The following is a 21,211-nucleotide window of genomic DNA, read 5'->3' as shown; positions in this document are numbered from 1 at the left end:
GCCCGGCCCACCCTGCTAGGAGCTGAGCTCTGTGAATTGCTTTTCTGGGGAGAGGTGACAAGTGTCAATCCAGCCACACTTTCCTGCACCAGCTGTACTGTGACTAAGACGCTGCAGGATGGAGGGAACCTGGCGGGTGCGGGGCCCCACTAAACAGATGGCTCCAACAGAGCTCCGACCCAGAGCCAGGGCCAGGCACCGCGCTGACGGCTGGCGGGTGTGGGATGCGCTGGTCTCCCGCTGTGCGAGCTTGGCCAGGTCCAGGTGCCTTTTGGAGTCTTTTTCCTCATCACACACATTGCACGGGATCATCTGCACCCCAACAGGTGAGCCGGGTAACACGTACAGCCCTGCTATGCTGGCACAGCCCAGGTGAGCTGGGTAACACGTACAGCCCTGCTATGCTGGCACAGCCCAGGTGAGCTGGGTAACACGTACAGCCCTGCTATGCTGGCATAGCCCAGGTGAGCTGGGTAACACGTACAGCCCTGCTATGCTGGCATAGCCCAGGGAGAGCTGGTTGGTGTCCCGCCTGCTCCATTTCCAACGTCTGGGAAACAGTGGAGGATGGCCCAAGTACTTGGATCCCTGCCACCCATAGCGGGGACCTGGTTGGAGTCCCTGGCTCCTGGTTTGGCCTTTGGAGAATAACCCGTGGATGGAAGCCTCCTCCGGCCGCCCCCGCCCCTCCATAGATGAGTACAGCCTGGTGTAGTCCTGGGTGCAGCTGCCGAGGTCTAGGCTAGGCTTGGGGCTCACTGAGACAGAGGCTCCATGCCAACAGTGGCCTCCCTCCCACTTCCGCAGCTCCTCACGGTGGGGAAGCTATGAGTCTGCCCAGCCCGCGTCCCTGTCTCCACTGCCTGGCAACCTCGCGTTCCCGGGCTGTGGGTCCGGACACCAAGACGCGCCATCGGGGAGCTGTTCAGAAGACTGGGAAGGCAGTTAATCCCCTCAATACAATTCAAATTAATGTAGGGGCTCAAACACAACGGAATTCCGTGGAACGGAATCGCTTTTTTTAAGAAGTATGTGCAGGGAAAGGAATGGCACTGATTTTTTTTTAAAGGCTGCAAATTAAAAAAAAAAAAAAAAAAAAAAAAAACACACACACCAGAGGAGACGCCGAGTGGTGTTTTCCATTGCACCTTTATTGTTCACGCTGTTTACTGTGCGGAATTCTCATACAGCTTTCCAGAACCACACGAAGAAGCACACCTCCCCCGGTGCTCCCCCACACTTCCCCCCAGCCCCTCTCGCCCACGTCCTCACACGTAGGATGGTCTGCCCGTGTCTGCGGAGTTCCCAGGGCGCGGGGTAGGAGGTGTGCAGAGCTGGGCTTCGGCAGCTGCATCGGCTTCGCGTCCTGGCCCCCAAGTGCCTTCCCCACCTCTCACTCCCCCTTGTCCCCGTCCTTGGCTGGAGCTATCGCACAGGTGGGGGTTGGAACCCTGACTGTATCAGCGGCCACGTGGCCTCGGGAGGTGTCCTGGCCTCTCTGCACCCTCCTGTCACTCACGGGGTTCCACAGGACCCAAGGACCTCAGGAACTTGGGACGCGCCTGGCACGTGGCGCCCTCCCCTGGCAGGGAAGGGAAGACATCCAAGGAGTCAAGGGCAGAGCCAGATGCGCAGGTGTGTTTGCTTTAAAAAAAAAGAGCCTGGTCCCTTCTCAGAGCCCAAGAAATGACTCTAACGGTGGAATTTCAGACGCCAGAGCTAGGGGAGGGGAGAGAGCTGGGGCACAGATGTCCTCCCCATCATGTGGACCTGCTCTTGCTGCTGCTGCCGCCCACGGGCAGGGCAGGCGCTGCTGCCCGGTGAGTGCCCGTTTCAGAACAGGGCAGTGCCCCTGCCAGGCAGGGTGTAAACGAGGGGCTGTAAGAGGAGCGGCCACCCTTTAGGGCGGCCGCTGAATCCCCTTCTGGTGCCCTTGCAAAGCCACCCGTCCTCGCCGCTCAACCCAGTGTGAGCTCTCACAGTGAGGAGCTTGTCACTCACACCCCAGCGACTCTGGAAGGGGATCCCCGGAGATCTGCTAAGGAAGGAACTATGCACCTGAGGCCGAGCCCTGCTGGGGTCTCCCCATAGCTCACGGCACGTGGCCATTCAAATCAAAATCGGCAACGGAACGGCCACGGGGACGCAGTCAGAGGGCTGCCGGGAAGGAGGTGAGACTGCGCGGCGCCCGCTCTGCACACGGCCAGGCTCCTCTTCCTCCGCGGAGTCCGTCCGTTCCACTCCAGCTGCTCTGCGCTCAGCGCCTTGTCCGTGCGGAATTCTCGGGAGAGGCTGTGTCGAAGGGCTGCATGCCCGCGATCATCTCGTATCGCTGATAGAACGACAGAAAGTCACTCAATGGACAATCTCAAAACATGCACCAAGGCCACGCCCAGGGCTGGTATTAAGGAGAAACGTCCTCCAAAGGACGGACGGAGGCGGGAGGCGGGGACAGAGGGAGAGACAGAGAATTCAGGATGAGACAAGAGGGGTAGAACGGCTGAGCAACTCAGTGTGTGACGAAGCAGATGAAGCCAAGGAGAGCTCTATGGAGCTGGGAGCGTCTCTCGGAATATTTGGTTCATGCTAAAAAATAGAGCACATTTATTAAAAATATAGATTTATAAACCTTGATAGGAACAGATACACACGTCAAGCCAATGAAAAAAAGAAAAATAAGTTATCTCCCTGGTATCAAATAGTTAGACGCTTCTGATGAATGGGATGCCTGTCGGAGGGCCGCCTCTGTGGCCTTCTGCGCTAGCCGGCCGTGGAGCTGCGACGAGACACTTGTCCAGGGGGACCCACGGCCGGGCCGCGCGTGCCCGGTTCATTGTGTCGTTTCGAAGGCGGGGTGTCGGTCAGCAGCCGGGGTCGGTGGGCATCTCCAGCCCTCGGCTCCCCGCCGGCGTCGGAGGCTGGGCATCGTCTTCCACGCCGTCTTCCAGGCCCGCTGCCAAAGACGCCGAGTTCCTCGTGGTGCGAGTGGGTTTGGTTGGATTCATTGTGCTTTGGTGTCTGCTCCTCGCGGCAGACCTGGTTGCTGTGTCGGGACCTTTGGTCAAGTTCGAAGGTGCATCTGCGCGGGTGGCGCGCGCGCTGCAGCTCACCGACCCGGCGCCACACGGGGCTCCCGCCTGCTGGCCATCCCGAGGCCGCGGGGGCCGCTCAGAGCGTGGTGTAAATGTAGACGAAGATGATCACGACGAGGTTCAGGATGGTGCCGATGATCCCCAGCATCGCCAGGACGCTCTCCTCTTTACTCTCCCTCTCCTGGCCTCTGTCTTCGTCGCTGCCACCCGTGATCACCATCTTGGTTGCAAAGGTCTTTATCTTCCTCGAAAGACTAACCTGCAAGCAGGGAGAGGCAGAAGAAGATCAGCGTTTATGAACATCCCCGCCGTGGCCAGGCAGAGCAGCTGGCGACGCACGCCGGGGCCCAGACGGAGCGCGTGTGCACCCTCGGCCGTGGGGGAACCACAGAACACGGCTGGTGGATCTGGGGGGTGCTCTGACACTGGAATGAAGAGATGGGCCTGGCATGGCCCGCCTGGGGGTGCAGGCCTGAGCCAGCCGCATGGCAGTGGCGTGGAATCCTGTGCGTTGCTCCACACAGCAGGGATTTTACACGCGTCACCCGAGCAGCGTGCTGTTCCGTGTGTCCAGGAAGGCCAGGGCAGGGAGTCACTCTGAGTCGCCAGTACGGCAGGGGCACGGGAAGGTAACTCCCCGAGGCCGGAGAGGCTGGTGCAGGGGAGGCGGCACCACCGGAAGCTCTCATAACCTCCAGCAGCAGTGTCTATGGCTACGGCTACTCGGGAGAGCCCTTGGAGTACGTGGAGAACTGAGGAGACAGCACCTGCTCTTCCAGGGATGCACCCTGGTCCAAGCCCTGCCTCTGCACACCTGGGGACGTGGACAGGAACGTGCCTCTGAGCTTCGCCTGCTACCCAGCTGTGCACCGAGAGAAGAGCAGGTGGACCTGTAGTGACAGAGCCACACAATGGAACATCACAGGACAATGGAAGCAGTGAGGGACAGCACCCTGTGACGACACGAAGCCCCCAGTCCCTTGGTGCAGAGGAGAAAGCACATCGCCCGAGTGTGCACGCCTAGCTCAATTCAGAGAGGCTCGGAACAGGCAAAACCAAAGAGCATCTTGCTTTAGAGATGTGCACTTTGATATCCAGAAAGAACAAGGACCTGACGATGAGACGGCTTCCCCCAGACACGAGCAGGGTGGGCGCCGCTACGGAGGAGCCCTGATGGCTTTCAAACACGCTGGCCCCACTCCACCTGTTGAGTTGGGCAGTGGCTTCCTGGGTCTTCCTTCTTACCTGTTATCCCAGCAGCTGCAGACGTGGGCTTCAGCTACAATGTTGTATGGCTAATGTATTTCATAATCAGTAAAATGACTTTAATTTCTAAGATGGTTAACATGGCCACCTGGGAGCCACGGTGGCAGTGGAAGCCCCTTCCACCGATCACTAATGCCAACTCTGGAAACACTGCCGACATGTGTGCATGGTGGCAGCAGCCTATCTCCCGGCTGGGGCAGGATGCAGACCGGACAGGGCCCCCGGCGACATCCGTTCTGTCGGAGCTGCGTCTGACAGCCAGGAGGCTTGGCCCGCTCCAGGGTGTGTCGGCTATTTCTGTGCGTTGACCTGACCAACGCTAGCCCAGGTGTCCGCCTGACCAGCATGCCCCTAGGGTGCTGCGAGGGTGCTGACCTGGCAGAGTGGGGGAGGCGGCCGCCGACCCAGCACGGGTGCGCACCGTCCAAGTCGTGGAGAGCGTTGACCGCTGCAATAAGGTTGCCATGTTGGCAGCATGAGGACGCCTCCCGCCGGGACGCTGGCTCGAACTGCCAGCTTCAACCAGGTCCTCCTCGGGCTGTCTGCCACGGGTGCCCTGCTTGCTGACCCACCCTGCAGAGCCCAAGGCTCGCTGGTCTCCACCTCAGGTCCCGGCCACTGACCGCGAAGCCGCCCACCCGTTCTGTGCTCGGCAGAATGAAGGCAGAATGAAGGCTCAGTGCACACTTCAGACCACAGCTGGGAATGCGGGGGGGGGGGGGGTGCTGAAATAGGAGGGGCTGCTGTGCAGCCTTGCTTCTGGGAGGGCGCTGGAGCAGGGTGCAGACGCCTGGCGAAGGGGAGACGGCATGGCAGCGAGGACCGGGGGACCGACCGTGACATGAGCGGGTGCCCACATGAACACGCGCGCGTCCTCCAGGGAAGTCTCACTTCCTTCACAACTTTGGTTGACTGCAAAGACTGGGCGTGGGTTCCGACTCCCAGGGCTCGGGTAGGGTCTGCTGGCTTTCTTACTTCTCCCCCCATCCCCACACTCCCATGCGATGTGTCTTCAAATGTGCATAGAAAATGCACGTCACAAATACACTCTGCATGGATTTCAACTTTTGGGGCACCTACATAAACGGATCTTTCCATCCTTTTTTCCACAAACTGTTACACGTCCTCAGGTCCAGCGCTGTGGCGTAGTGGGTGAAGTTGCCACCTGCATCCCATATGGGCACCAGTTTGAGTCCCGGCTGCTCCACTTCTGATCTAGCTCCTTGCTATGGCTTGGGAAGGCAGCGGAAGATGGCCCAAGTGCTTGGGCCCCTGCACCCACGTGGGAGACCTTAAAGACGCTCCTGGCTCTTGGCTTCAGATCGGCTCAGCTCCTGCCATTGTGGCCATTTGGGGATTGAACCATCAGATGGAAGCCCTCTCTCTGCCTCTCTGTAACTCTTTCAAATAAATAAATCTTTAAAAAAAACTTTTTTAAAGTCCTCTTGTGCAATTAATATACAGGAAAGCGCACAAACTTCACACAGCTTAACACACACTTGTACCTGTTTGGAACCAAGAACAAGACATGGAGCCTTCCGGCACCTCAGGGCCCTCCCACGGTGCCCTGCCAGTCACTCTCCCCTCCCCCTTCCTCCAGAAAACCATGACATGACTTCCAAAGCCACAGATGGGCTTCGCCTGCTTTGGAATCTGACATAAATGGAACCCACATTGCCGTGTGTCGCTACGGCCCATCCACTCACTTTGTGAACCGTATGCCATCACATCAACACACTCACCAGGGCTGTATGTAGTCTGCTGGTTTTAAATACCATTATTTTAAGTTTAAAAAGTGGGTTATTTGTGTTGAAAGGTACAGAGACAGAAGAGACTGAATGACAGAGAATTTTTCCCTCCTTGGATTCAGACCCCAGATACCTCCAACAGCCAGGGCTGGGCCAGGCAGAAGCGAGGAACCTGAAACCCAGTCTGGATGTTCCACGTGAGTGGCAGGGCCAAGGGCTTGAGCCGCCACCTGCTGTCTCCCAGTGCGGGCACTGGCAGGACGCTGGAATCAGAAGTGGCGCTGGCACTTGAACCCAGGCACTGCAACATGGGATGTGGGCGTCCCGAGCTGCATCACAGCCACTGGGCAGGCACCCGCCCATGACGGGCATCTGGGCTGCAATCATGACACCGCTAGGAACACCCTCGCCCTGTCTTGGGCAGACACCTGTGCCTTCCCCGATGCTTCGTCTGAGACACTTGCACAACAGAGCTGCAAAAACTGTGAGGGAGCTCACGTCTGCACTTCCTTCCTCACGGCCCCGCCCAGCCCTTAGGCATCCGCCTCCTTTTCTGGGGCATTTCAAAGGAAGCCGCGGAAATTACTCTCCCACTTGAACACTGCCGCCTGCACAGTTAAACTGGAGTTCATTGTTTTTCTTTTGGTGTAAAATTCCTATGTGCGCAATGCTCCAGTGCCGACATACGCCCAGGAGACAAGTGCCGGGGCGTCGCGTGTGCACACGCGTGGCTTTAGCGGCTCGCCCCCCGTTTTGCAATGCAGTTGAGTCTGCCTGCGTGCTCCTTAGGGCTGCATGGCCACTCCTCCCCTTTTACTTTGGTGACACCAAGCCCAGAGTTGGCACAAAGCCATGGGGAAAGCTAAGTACCTGTGAAAGCCTGTCGTCCCTTTCCTGCCGTGGGAGGACAGGTACCCGGCCAAGCTCCGTAGAATCCTTTGTCTATTGTCCGTCTGCTTAGACAGCCCTGAGCCCTGAGTCGGGGAGCTTCTGGGGCCCCACCTCCACCCTCGGGGCCGGGCACATGGCAGGCACTTGGGGAAGCCGTGCTGAATGAATGGGCGGCTGCTATGCAGGGATCTGGCCTCTCCCCATCTCTGCAGGGCAGGGAGTACATGGCCAAGGTCGGCCTAAAGAGACGCCGTTAGTGCTGCCCTTATAACCACAACCCATCATCACGGTCACTCAAGCACAGCGAAGTGCCTGTCATGGAAGCTGCCTGGATTCGTGGCTTAATTTAGCCTCTTGCCTGGGCTAACCCGGACGTCTGGGAGTCGGGAGGGAGCCGAGGGGGACACTCACGTGGGCTGTGTTTACTTTCTGAGGGTTCCGCAGCAGACCAAAGCCTACAGAGGAGCTGCAGCCCAAAAGTTCACTAATAAGTGGGGTGGCTCATAGACACCACATGGGGAGGGTGGCTGGACTCCCGGCAGTGACCAAGGGCTGCGTGCTACACATGAGGCTGGGGCACTGGTTCTGCTGCAGACACTTCTCTGGGCTGAGTGTAGAGGAGCAACAGTGGAGGAAGAGACTGAGAGAGATTGGGAGAGGAGCCTGGAAACGTGGGCAGGGGTAGAGACCGGAGGCGAAAACCAAACCAAAACTAAACCTGGAGAAAAGACCAGGCGCAGCAATGTCCGACATGAAGCTTGCTACCACGGTACAAATGCACTTACTCACCCGCTCACTCACTCACTCCTGGACGGAGGGGGAAAGGGGCAGTGACTGCAAATGGGAAAGCTGTTTCCTTTCTGGGGTGATTAAATGTTCTACACTTAGGTTTTTGGTTGTGGGTGTACAGTGCTGTGAATGTGTAACTATATAAACACTGAACTGCATGTTTTAAATAGGAGGATTTTGTGACTTGTGAATTATATCTCAATAAAGATGCTAATTTTCAAAAAAAAAAAAAAAACTAGCATTTGCAACGGTCCCTGAAATATAAAGTGTCTAGAGGGTGGGCATTTGGTGCGGTGGTTAAGATACTACTTGGGAGCCCTGAATCCCGTATCAGAGGGCCCAGGTCTGTGTATGGACTCGGCTTCCAATCCCAGCTTCCAGGTGATGTGCACTCACCCTGTGGGCAATGGGTGATGGCTCAAGTTGTTGGGTCCTTGCAACCCACAGGGGAGACCCAAATTGAGTTCTAGGCTCCTGGCTTCAGCCTAGTCCAGTCCCAGCTGTTGTAGACATTTGGGGAGTGAACTAGTAGATGAGAGATTTCTCTACCTTTCTAATTAAAAAAAATGAAAATAAATACATATTTACAAAGTAAAGTGTGCCTAGAAGTACATCTCACAAAAATGTGTCAAATGTTTGCACAAAAGATTATAAAACATTACTAAAAGACATAAAGGCAGACCTCTGTGGAAAATAAAGATATACCATGTTCATGGAATGCAAGAGTCAATATCCTAAAAACATCATTGCTCCTAAAGTCATCCATGGACTTCCTGTAGTTCCAGTCCATATTCCTACAAGGTTTCTCTCAATGATATTTGACAATCAGTTTCTAAAATGCACATCAAAGTGTAAAGGAGTAACAGCAAACAAGGTATTTACCAAGTTAGAACAAGGTAGGGGGATCTGCCTTACGAGACATCAAGAATTATTACATAAGCCTAGATGAATAGGCTGAAGGAACAGAAACACAGCTACACATACATGGACATGGTTAACCAACAGGAGGACATGGGTCTTTGATAAACAGTGCTGGGATAACTGACTGTCTTTAGGGAAAAATAAATGAAATCCAACCAGGATCTCATCAATGTAGGTGGATTACGGACAACTTCAGAAAGGTGAAAGGTAGAAACCTTTATGAGACAACAGACATGGGCATACTGGGACTCTGAGGTGGAGAAGGATACAGAATGCTTTTAGTAAGATGTAAAAGTTCAGATAAGGCAAAGTAATAAATGCCATGATATCAAATTTAATACACATTTCAAAAGATTGTAAACACTGAAGACTTTAGCCACACATCCGGATATATACACATACATGATATACGAAGGTATTTATCACATATATGATGTGTATCATCTCCATCATGTTAGCATCAAATCAGCAAGGAAATGGTGCATGCCCAGTAGAGAACTGGGCAGAAGCCGTGTCCAGACACTTCTCGAAAGAGTACATCCATAAAGAAGCTAAACTTCACTAAAGGAGAAATGCAAACTAGAGCCCAGGAAGCAACCGCTAGACAGCTGTCATCCCGGCAGAACTGAAAACTCGGAGAAAGCCAACGGACCCTGGCATCGGCTGCACAAGCAACAGGGACCCTCGGTGGGTGCTGCCCCTCTGCGGGAACGGGAGGATATGACCTTGTAAGGCTAAGTACTCTCAGAGCCTGGAAACCCAGCCTGACCACCGCTGTGTGTGAGCACCGGGGTGGCATCAGGGAGACACTGGCCGCAGCAGGAGTGGCCATCAGTGGCGGCCTGGATCTCCCATCGAATATTCTGACCCCGGAACACGCAGCAGGGAGGAAGATGGAGATGCCCGCCCACCCACAGGAACTGCAGTTGCGAGGCTGAGCGAGACAGCACAGAAAGGGTTCCCATTTGAACGGGAAACCTAACAGGATGTCGTTTAGGATTTAAACGGGATAAAGCCGCAAGGAACAGTGAGCAAATAAACAGCGCCAAGCCAGGGACTTGAAAGGGCCTGGGGAGGATGTCGGGACTCGGCCCCCACTGGAGTTTCTCAGGCCAGCAGCGCCTCTAGGGTGCCTTGTTCTTTTCTTCTTCTGGTTTCCAAATATACACCTGTTATCTATTCAATAGATAATTATATCTAATAATCAATAAACCAATGAATTAATAATCATTGTAACATTCAAATAATGGGCTAATTGATAAAAACACTGATAATAAAAACAACACGTAACTAATTAATAGAAACAACTTTAGGAAAAAAAACAAGAGATGTCTAAACAAGATAAGAGTCGGAGAACTCAGAGGGCTTCCATAGCCTTGGAAACTCATGACCAGAGCATAGGGAGACTACTGATGCCATAGACAGGAGTGTCAATTGGTAAAGTCAACAACAGGAGTCACTGTGCACTTACTCCTCATGTAGGATCTCTGTCCTTAATGTGCTGTGTATTGAGATTTAATGCTATCACGAGTACTCAAACAATATATTTCACTTTGTGTTTCTATGGGGGTGCAAACTGTTGAAATCTTTACTTAATGTATACTAAACTGATCCTCTGTAAAAAAAAAAAAAAAAAAGAAATTATCAACTCCCAACTTGACTCTCACTGGGATTAAACATGACAATAGGTCTGATCTGATTTCATCATCATTTTAAAAAATCATCTATTATTTTTCGCTTTATGTTTCTGTGTGGGAGCAAACTGTTGAAATCCTTACTTAATGTATACTAAGCTGATCTTCTGTATATTAAGATAATCAAAAATGAATCTTGATGTGAATGGAAGGGGAGAGGGAGTGGGAAAGGGGAGGGTAGTGGGTGGGAGGGACGGTATGTGGGGGAAGCCATTGTAATCCATAAATCGTACTTTGGAAATTTATATTCATTAAATAAAAGTAAAAAAAAATAGAAAAAAAAAAACAAGAGAAACAACTTTAGGAAAAAAACAAGAGTTCCAAAGACTAGGTATGTAAAGCCTTAGACTAAATTCCAAAAAAAAAAGAAAGAAAAAAGCCCTGCAATGTAAACAGGCAGATGGCCACCCTTCTGTGGAGACGGAGCACCCTGCATCAGTACCCCAGAAATGCCAAGGTGGTGGGCAACTCACCGCTGGGCACGGCTCCTGGCAAGTAGTGCTGTGCAGAGCTCCTTCTGCAAACACATTTGAGAGTCTTTCTTCATTTGCCTGATTAAGGTGTGTCCTGGGAAATAAATCAGGTGAGTGTACGGCAACACGGGGCTGTGTGGCCTGGGCACAGAGGCTGGGGGCAGCTGCGGGGAGCCAAGAGGCACAGAGGGGGTCAGGGTTTGGCCAGGCTCCTGTGGCCACAGCCCCTCAAGCTCCAAGGCAAGGAGGATGCCTGCACCACACCTACCCCGCCTCCCTGCCCTTCCTGGGTATCAGGGTCTTGATTCCCTCCCAGTGGACTCTGCCCATCGAGATGCAAAGGCGATGGGCCCGGAAGCGGGAGAGGCCTGGAAGATCTTCTCTCTCTGGACCGCAATCTGAGGGAGGCAGAAGGTGGGGCACTGCAGAAGCGGGTTCATCCTGGCCGCGCTGCTCATCAGCGGCCACCTGTGTTCCCGGAGCCAGGCTGACCTCTGCCCTTTGAAAGCTTGGTTCGTGCTTTCCTTCTAGCCCACATCCCTGCAAAAAGAGTGTTTCTGCTTAGGGCAATCAGGTCCCTGATGCACACAGGCACCCCTACAGAAGGCATGCGCGTTCACTTGATTCCTTGCAGGTTCCTCACGCTGATGTGGGCTCCTCGCAGTGGGAAGTGAGCACTTTGAACCCAAGGACAGGGCTATGCATGTGCCTTAGTTCATAGCCAAGGTCACCCTGGCCTTTAAACCCTTGGCAGAAAGCCACGGATGCTCAGCAAGTCCCCTCCTGAACTCCTCCGGCCACTCTGGAGTCCGCCCTCCCGGACAGCCCGCTCCTCCTGCTGAGAGCCTGCACAGGCGAGTTCTTGTCTGGCTTTTGAACAAGGCACCCTCGCTGCAGCTGCCTCGCCCCGCCACTGCTGCCGGCCCCAGGAGCTACACACAAGCAGGTCCTCACCCTCTGCGAGCACAGCTCAGGTTCTGAAAGGCTCACGCTGAACGATCGGCTCCTCGGGCTTCAGGGAAGCCTGGGATGCAACCCTGACCCCTGTGCAGGCGGCTTCACCTCGCCGACCCTCAGGGCCTTCAGTTATACAGTGGGGCACGGGGCTGTGGTCCGAATATGGTTTGAGCCTCGAGACTTGAACTGGAATTCCATCTCCATCGTGAGACAGGAAGAGGCGAGATGTTTAAGGGCTCTGCTCTCAGGAACATTGACCTGTTCGTGGGATCCATGGACTAATGGATTAACAGGTTACCTAGAGAGTGGGTCTGCACATGTCCCCCATCTCTCACCATGGGCTGCCCTGTGCCGTCTGGGGTCCCTGCCAGCAAGAAGGCTACCGTCAGATGAGGCCCCTTGACCTTGAACCAGATGTGAGTCAAAATAGACCCTTTTACCTTACCCAGTCTGTGATATTTTGTTATGAGCAAGAGAACACGCACTAAGCCACTAAGATTAGAGGCGGGTTATAACCTGCCTGTCTCAATGAATGGCGGCTGCTATGAAGATGATGGTGGCAGCAGCAGCCAATTCTTACAGTTCTAGGAGCTCCCCTTCCTCCAGCGAGGCACCCTTGTCCCCTGCTTGCCCAAACAGCCCCACCTACTCACGGCCCCCCCCCGGGGGGGCTCGTCCCAAAATCAGGGCATGGAACAAGAAGCCACCACCCCGGGAAAGGGTTTCGCGGCTCAAACGGGGCAGGGTCCTTCTTCACCCTCCTCTTAGGAGCAGCACACCATCAGCGCTGCCAAGAACAGCAGAGCTGGGGCCGCCGCTCCGTGCTGCGGGTTCCTCACGCTGACGTGGGCTCCTCGCAGTGGGAAGTGAGCACCGTGACCCAAGGACAGGGCTGTGCATTGCCTTCGTTCACGGCCGAGGTCTCCTTGGCCGCCAGCTGATTCTGTCTTCCTGCCTAGTCGCCCCCCTCCCAGCCTCAGAAGTGCACAGCCCGCTGTGCACAGCCTTGGAGCCGGGTCCGAATGACTCACTTTCCCACTCCTGACTGCGCTTCCCGGTGAGCGCTAGCTGGCTCATCAGCACTCTACTGCGGAAATGTCTCCGTGAGTCGCAACAGGGGGGCTCCCCGGACGCCACCCCCGTTACCGTGTGCCTTTTCCACCTGCCTGCGTCTCCCCCTCTCAGCCCCAAGGATGCCTTGGTACCCAGCCACGACCTACAGGTCTACCAGGTCGGCGACTGTGCCGGGGAGGGTGTGGATGAGGCTGCTCGGTCTTAGGAGCCATGCTGGGTCCTGGAGCTGTCTGCCTGCTCGCTCTCCCCTGCATCAGCGTCTCAGAGCTGCTTACTCAGGATCCAAGATGGTCCCTCGTCAACTGGGGAAGAACAAATCAGAGGGGCGGACGTGTGGTCCAGCGGCGAAGATGCTGATGAGGATGCTGGCAGCCACACCCAGGGCCTGGGGTCCGTTCCCCTCCGGCTCCACTCCTGCCTCCAGCTTCCGGGGAGGCGACACTGATGGTTCCAGCCATCGGGTTTGTGCCTCCTGCGTGGGAGACCTGGATTGAATTCTTGCTGCTGGCTTTGCTCCCAGCCAGGGGGCTGGTGTGGGCATTTGGGCAGTGAACCAGCAGATGGGAGTGGTCTCTCTCTCTGCCTCTCAAATAAGTGATTATTTTTTGAAAACTCACGGGATCACGACTCCCAGATTCATTACACAGCGGTTCAAAGATCACGTGGCAGAAAGGAATGCCACTCTGACCCGTGGGAAATCATGGTATTAAAATTCACCTCCAGTTTGGACTGCAACTAATATTTCACAAATCTTCCTTGTACAGGAAAAAAAAAAATGCCTGAGGCAAAATGCAGAAAATCTCTGTCACGCAGCTGAGGATTTTGCTTTTACTGTGTTCCAAGCAATTAATATACAAGTGAATCTGCCCCCCGAGACGATGGGTGCTTTTGTTTCCCTGCGACCCCACTGGCCAGGACGGGGTGCGGGAGGCCAGCATGCGAGGAGGAACCCTGGTGCCAGTGTCTCTGTGCTGGGGCGCCGGGGTCCCAGCTGAGTGTGAAAACGACAAGGACAAAGGTTCCCATGGCCCCTCTCTAACACAGCAGAGGTGCCCAAATGGAGGAGACGTGGCTTCGGTGTCCTTCAACGCCAACAGACACGTGCTGCTCAAAACAGCGCAGGGTCTCGGGGCCGCACCTTGGTTCCCAGTGCACTAAGACCAGCAGCAAAGCTGCTACGCATCCCACATCCGGGTTCTCCCACCGCCCCAGACCTGCCCCCTCCGGGGTGGCTCTCGCTCCTCTCTGGTTGCAAGTGCTTCTTCCCGGTGAGGACACGTCCATGCCCCAGGTGAGGAAGGTTCACTCTGTTTACAAGGAGGCGCTCCTGCCTGGAAGTTGAGAGAAGCTGGGTGCCAGCTCTCATGGTGATGCAGAGCGCTGGGGAAGCACCCACTTCTCCCCCACAGAGAGACCTCAGGGCTCCCCTGAAACCGCGCGGCTTCTCGGGAGCCAGGCCCAGGTCTGACGACTATTCTCTGAGTGCCCAGAAGGAGCCACGTCTTACTCTAAGCGACGGGCACATGCGAATGGAAGGCGGGGTCCTGGGCCCCCAGGGGGCTCAAGGCCCAGTGAGGGGCAATATAGACTGCTACGGTCGCGTGAGTCCAGGAGACCGTGGAAACTGGGACATCTGTTCCTGTGTGGGAGATGGGAAGACTAAGCTGAGATACTGGCAAAGGGAGAGCGGACCCAGCTCAGCCGACGGCGGGAGGAGACTGGCGGGGGTGAAGACCGGGCTGTGCAGACTGCTGCAGCCGCTCTGGGCGGTGTGGCTGTGGTCAGGTGGCTGTGGTGAGATCCGAGGCTGGAGGAGGCGGCGGGCATCAGAACAGGGGCTCTGGTGGGCCACACAGAGCAATTCTAGAATTTATTTAGTAGATGAGTAGATGCCATGAGTGCACAGAGGTTCGCTTCATATTTATTTTCTCAGCCACACATGCACACTATTTATACTCTGGTACATACGAGGTGCTTCAAAATACATTTTAAAAACCCACTGAGCGGGGCTGGCTTTGTGGTTCAGTGCGTTAAGCTGCTGTCTGGGACATCGGCATCCCGTGTGAGCACCGGTCCAAGTCCTGGCGGTTCCATTTCAACCCAGCTCCCTGCTCATGCGCCTGGGAAGCAGGGAAGATGGCTCAAGTGCCTGGGCCCCTGCCCCCGCGTGGGAGACCTGGATGGAACTCCAGGCTCCTGGCTTTGACCTGGACCAGCCTAGCTGTTGTCACCATACAGGGAGTGAATCAGCAGTCAGAAGATATTGGAAGCTAGTTCTCTCTAACTCTGCCTTTCAAATGAATAAATAAATCTTTTATTAAAAAAAAAAAAAACACTAAGCTCATAAAATGAAACTACAGGAGGTCAAAGTTGCTACCTTGCTCTCTAGGATGAACAAGGCGGCTCCCAGCTCACACAGGGGGTCTCACGCCCCCAGCTCACACAGGGGGTCTCACGCACCCGACCCCAGCTCACTGAGGGGGTCTCACTCACTGCCTTCCAGGCTTTCTGAAAACGAGCTGGGGGCCTCTGTCCCACTGACGACCACCCTGTGGCCAGCCAAGGGCCTCGGCAGGGCCTTGGCATGAGTACTTCAAGGTCAAATTCTTTGCTGTGTCCCTGTGCTCAGCTCAGGCGGCCACAGAATGGGGGGGTCACCACATGGCTACTCAAGGGGGAAGGCAGCCAGACCACTCCTGGGGACTGGAATTCACTTTCGGAGCTCCAGAGAGCCACTGAAAAGAGGAAATATTTGTAGAAGGTATAATCTGCTCAGCAAAGGTTCACGGTTCTTAGTATTAATTAGGGCACCATTGCTCCCTAATTGCCAAGATGTTGCCTGGTCTAGCTTTGCACTCGATCCCGCATGATGTGGCCAGTAGCTACTCTCTAGCTACGCATGATGACAATTACAACTACCAATCAGTAAACACAGGGGCTGTGCCAAGCACTCCATGATCAATGATCCATCCATCTACCCACCCACCCATCCATCTGCTCATCCACGCATCCATTCATCCATCCTCCAGCCAGCCACCCATGCATCCAACAAGCCACCATCCTCCCATCCACTTGCACATCAGATATTCACATTGATTACATGCAAGGCCCTATCTTAGAGTACTGGGACATAGAAAGGGTACAGGGAAAAAATAAGCATTTGCCCTAATATCAGAATAATTATTGAACACTTGCAACATTCTGACACTGTAGGCGCCAGAGATGTAGCAGTGACCAAAACAAAGAACTCACCAGGAACGGAGTCAGGATTTGAACCCAGCAAACAATAAGATTCACTGCCCATCTCCCGTCTGCCCTCAGGGGGCCATCGCATGCCATCCCGCCGTCTCTGACCGCAGTGCAAGTATCTGCTGCACACTCCTTGGCTTGGACAACTGCGGCTCGTCCTGAGTCTCGGCTCTGCTGCTGCACCTCGGGGATCTCAGAGTCCTTCAGACTGTATGTGAACATCTGGTGCCCTATTGTGTACGCATTCTTTATGTGGGTCCTTCCCCCACCAACCCGTGAGTTCCTTAGGAAGGACTGGCCTGGCTCTGACCCCTGGGCCTAACCTGGAGCAGCCATGGCGCTCCATGCACGGAGTGAATGAATGAACTGGTGAATGGATGGATGGAGGGTGAGTGGATGAGTGGATGGATGGAGGGAGGGAGGGTGAGCGGTTGAGTGGATGGATGGAGGGAGGGAGGGAGAACAGATGGATGGAGGGAGGGTGGGTGAGTGGATGGATGGAGGGAGGGAGGGTGAGTGGATGGATGGAGGGAGGGAGGGTGAGTGGATGAGTGGATGGAGGGAGGGAGGGTGAGTGGATGAGTGGATGGAGGGAGGGAGGGAGGGAGGGAGGGTGAACAGATGGATGGAGGGAGGGAGGGTGAGTGGATGGATGGAGGGAGGGTGAGTAGATGAGTGGATGGATGAGGGAGGGAGGGTGAGTGGATGAGTGGATGGAGGGAGGGAGGGAGGGAGGGTGAATAGGTGGATGGAGGGAGGGAGGGTGAACAGGTGGATAGAGGGTGAGTAGGTAAGTGGATGGATGGATGGATGTGGCAGGAAATGGAAGAGTGGATGGATGGAGGGTGAGTAGGTAAGTGGATGGATGGAGGGTGAACGCATGGGTGGATGGATGGATGGATGGATGTGGTGGGAAATGGAAGAGTGGATGGATGGAGAGTGAGTAGGTAAGTGGATGGATGGAGGGTGAATGCATGAGTGGATGGATGGATGGATGGATGTGGCGGGAAATGGAACTCACGCTGAGCCTGAGAAGGCCAACTTCAGATAAGGGAAGGGAGAACCATGGGAAGGTGAAATGGGTGGTGGGGACGTCAAGTCCAGCTTGCCTATCTGGACTCATTATTTGAGCGCCTCCCCTCCCCTCAATCAGCAAGCACGCGTCAGCTAGCAAGGGCAGGCTGAGCCAGTCGGCACGCTGCGTGTGGGTGCGTGCCCACGCACTGGCAGTGGGAAGAGGAAGGGGCCTCAGCTCGGAGGTCCACTCGAGGAGCCCCAGCGATTTCTGGCATCTTCCTCCTCTCCCTTCCCTTGGCCACCCTCCGCAAGTGGTGACACCAGTGGGTGCTGCACTCACAGCACTGGACCAGGAGTCGGCAACATGGGACCCACCTTCCTGGTCCGCTTCCGCCTAGGCAAAGAGCCCGAGCTAGTGTCCCTGGGCTCAGTTTGTCCATGCGTATAAGGGGAACACAGACCCAGATGACAGTGGACAGCGATGCCAGGGACTCGCTCATTTTCTGTCTCACCTTGAGGTTTACTTGCACTGAGTAGGAAGAGTTTAAGCATAGAGAGGAAGAAACTGTTCCCTGTACCGACACTCACGGATAAATTAGTCAGTTACCTCTTGTTCTGTGAGAGCACATTTTGTAGTTGTGGGAAGAATTAACCGTATCAGGGAGGGTGGGTACAGTGGGAAGAATCGCTGTGTTCCTAAAGTGTATTTATGAAATACATGAAGCTTATACCTTAAATAAAAGGTTTCTGGGAAAAAAAAAACTAACCACATCAGCCTAGACTTCCCCAAGGAATGCAAGTCTCCAGGTAGCTTCAAGGCAAGTATGTTCAAACCTAAGCAGTGAAAATAAGGCACAGGCCTATGCCACTGTCCTCACCTCCACCAAAAATGCCAGCCCCTGCCACTGAGCCACGGACCCCACTTGCCCACAGATTCCACCCCCAACCCCCAGGACCAGTAGCAAGTACAGGAGGGAGCCTGGGGTTGCCCGGAATGAGCTGCGCTACCTCAGATCCATCAACCCGCCTCTGTGCTCTTCATCAGAGACGGGTCCACGATGGGCTCACACTGGGTGGTGGCCAGTCTCTTCCGGCTCCCACAGTACAGTGAAGAGGGGAAAGCCCATGGTCTGAGAAAACAGAGTCACCCGCTGTGTGGCCGTGGGTAACTCCTCTCTGAGCCTCCTCACCTACAAAACAAAGCCAGCGGTACAGGACGCCCATCCGTCCGTGGGCTGGAAAGGCCCTGAGTCAGCTATGAGAGACCGACACCTGCCCGACGTATCCAGGGGCACACGCGGGAGACGACGCTGGGCCTGCTGGTCACTGCCTGGTGGACCCAGGGCAGAGCGCCCACAAGGGCAGCCACGCCCTCACCTTCGTGCCTGCGGTTTGAGTTTCCGCAAGCAGCAGGTATTTTCAAACAACTGAGGGCAAAATTTGCTGGAGAGGAAGCTGGCAAGACCTAACAAAAGCACGCTCCCCGCACCTTTCACAGTCCGGCAACCCCCCTCCGTGGAGTGCATGCTGTAGACAGGTAAGTCCCAGGTCTCTTCACAGAAGCAGAGACCTGGGCAGCAACCTGAACGCCCAGGCACAGGTGAGCAACGGGCTGGACCTCGGCACCCCCGCCCCCCCCCCCCCACCACGGCAGAGCACGAGGCAGCTGTCAAGAGGAAGGTGCGTTCCAGGACACGCGGTTAACCCAGAGCACTTACGGCAGGCTCCCGCCACGTAAGAAAGGGGCCGCAGAACCACGTGCACCTGTTCGTTAGCACAGGGAAGTGCAGGAAACCTGAAGGAGAAACTTGCAAGATGGGCTACATGGAGGAGGAGACGAGACACGGGACACGGACGGCAGGGACGAGGGGGGAGTGACACTCCTCTGGGTCTATCTTGCTACAGAACTGACTTCTGGAAGCACACACACACGCACACACACACACCAGGCAAGACCGGTGAATCCCAGAGTGTAAGCAGTAGTAAGGAGACCAAACTGCTACACATGGACAACATCGAGGGTGGGGAAGAAGAGAGCTCCGGTTCCCTGACTGGAGGACATGGGGCTGAGGCCAAAGAGCAGGCGTCACTGACACTGACCTGGGAAAAGGGTTTCCCCCGGGGCTGAGGTCACAGCTCTGAGACGACCTCGGCGTATTCTAGAAGTCAGTCAATATATTTTAGCCAACGCGCGCTGGGTTCCTCTCTATCGGAGAAAGAAGTTACGGAAAGGGGAAAAGCAAAGAGCTTGTGCCGTTGGAGCGGAAGCGGACATCAGCGTCCAGCCACGGTTTGGGGTGTACATGCGGGAGAGGACACAGAACACAGACGAACGTGCGTGCAGGTGCTCAGCACCCCTGTGAGCCTTCAGGCATCGCGTGACGACAGGGGCATGCTGGGAACACCTCGCTAGGCTATTTCTTTGTTGTGTGAACATTACAGAGCAGGCGCACACAAGCTAGCACGGCTGTGACATCACAACCTTACCTGGGGTCCATTTTCTCCAGAACGTCACCCAGCACGTGGCTGTGACTGCCAGCCCTGTCCCTGAGAGACCTACAGGCGATGGCAGCCCAGCAGCAGTGGGCACACCTGACGCCCAGATCTTCATTTCTAGGCCCGATTCTCCGAGGAGAGGAACCAGGGCTCCTTGGAGAAGTGGCTGCTTCCAGGGATGGAGAAGGGAAAATACAAAAAGCCCGCAGCACTCCGCAATGGCGCAGTCGGGAAGTTCAGGGAACCTAGGAGTGGAGAGGCTGACCACAAGCATAAGGAGGAGGCTGGGGTCTGCTGCACCCCCATCGGAGCGCCTGGGTCAGGCCCCTGCTCCCCTCCAGCCCAGCTGCCTGCTGATGGGCACCCTGCAGGGAGCAGGTGACGGCTCAAGTGCTCAGATCCTTGCCACCCACTGGGATGCACAGGTGTTCCAGGCTCCCGGGCTTGGCCTGGCCTAGCCCTGGCTGCTGCAGGCACTTGGGGAGTGAATCAGTCCTGGAGACAGGCCCTGTCTGTGTCTGTCTGTCTCTCTGCCTTTGAAGTAAAATGAAAATAAGCAAAGGAGAATGTGAAAAGCAAACAGCACAAAAGCAGACTGGAGGGAGCTCCTAATGGTCCCAGTCAGAACAAGGCTAAAGAGACGTGGATTTGAGTCGCAGCTTCCCAGGGCCTTGGAGGAGGGGTTGGTCCTTTAGGGGATGCCCTGCACAGAGGGAAGCTTACGAAACATGTGTCCCACCTGCTCAGCCATGGACTCGGGCCCTGGGGGGTTCAGGCCACGGCAGCCCCTGCACCCCCGTGACTGCTCTGCAGGCTGTGTCCACCCTGCTTCTCAGAACCAGGGCCAGAAGCGGTATCCCCCACCCCCACCCCCACCCCCGCCCCCACCCCAGATTCTGCATCTCAGGGCTGGAACCTGGCCTTTTCCAGTACACGCCTGTGGTCCACAGGCCTCAGGCTGGGTCCTGCCCAGGTGCCTGCCTGATGACCCCAGACCTGGACCACTGAGTCTTGTACCTGTCCCATAACCCCAGGGATGTACATTCTGCTTGGAAACTGGCCTGGAAGTTGCGGCTCTGCTGCCGAGGCCCAGGGCCTGCTGCCACCTGCCCTCTCTGGCCTGTGCCCACCCCTGCTCTCCCACTCCTGCCTGTTTGCTCAGCCCGTCATTTGGCAAAAACCCCACTGACACCCCCTCCCCCGGCTGGCTTCCGTCTGCCAGATTTTTGCATAGCTCCCCAGAGAGGCAGACCCAGGCCTCCAGCAGTCACCCAGGCCACACGGCCTGTCTCCGGCAGGACCAGGAGAGGCCCGGGTCTGTTCTGAGGGACCTGGCAGAGCCCATGGCATGTGGGAGGGAACTGTCAAATGCATTCAGATCCCTCGGGTCTGCACAATCCACCTCCCCTGAGTGTGTGTGTGTGTGTGTGCGCGCGCATGTGGCAGTCTGTGTCCCCCACCCTGGGGTGAGGGTGGAGAGCAGCAGGAGCTTGTGTGGGTGTCTCAGGCCAGCCTTAGAGACTGGCAGCTCTGGCTCCCTGGCC

The 21,211-nt window shown here is 55.6% G+C and overlaps 1 protein-coding gene across 3 annotated transcripts in view; it reads right to left on the bottom strand.

Moving 5' to 3' along the window:
* Positions 1–1,136: 1,136 nt before the first annotated feature.
* Positions 1,137–21,211, bottom strand: part of TUNAR (TCL1 upstream neural differentiation-associated RNA) — a 47,073-nt gene continuing 26,998 nt past the window's right edge. Inside the window, exons 1-2 of one of the 3 annotated variants that reach the window (XM_070065373.1) lie at positions 10,875–11,873; positions 1,137–3,351 (exon numbers count right to left, since the gene is read on the bottom strand). In XM_070065373.1, the coding sequence (XP_069921474.1) occupies positions 3,169–3,312 (144 nt within the window). In that variant the 5' untranslated portion in view covers positions 3,313–3,351; positions 10,875–11,873 and the 3' untranslated portion in view covers positions 1,137–3,168. Of the gene's footprint in view, positions 3,352–3,906; positions 4,369–10,874; positions 11,874–21,211 lie in introns of those variants that run through there. The other 2 variants (XM_070065374.1, XM_070065372.1) reach the window with 2 other exon arrangements.

Source organism: Oryctolagus cuniculus, chromosome 20 (assembly GCF_964237555.1).
Source record: "Oryctolagus cuniculus chromosome 20, mOryCun1.1, whole genome shotgun sequence".
NCBI classification, from domain to species: Eukaryota; Metazoa; Chordata; class Mammalia; order Lagomorpha; family Leporidae; genus Oryctolagus; species Oryctolagus cuniculus.
This window is presented reverse-complemented; position numbering and strand designations above follow the sequence as displayed.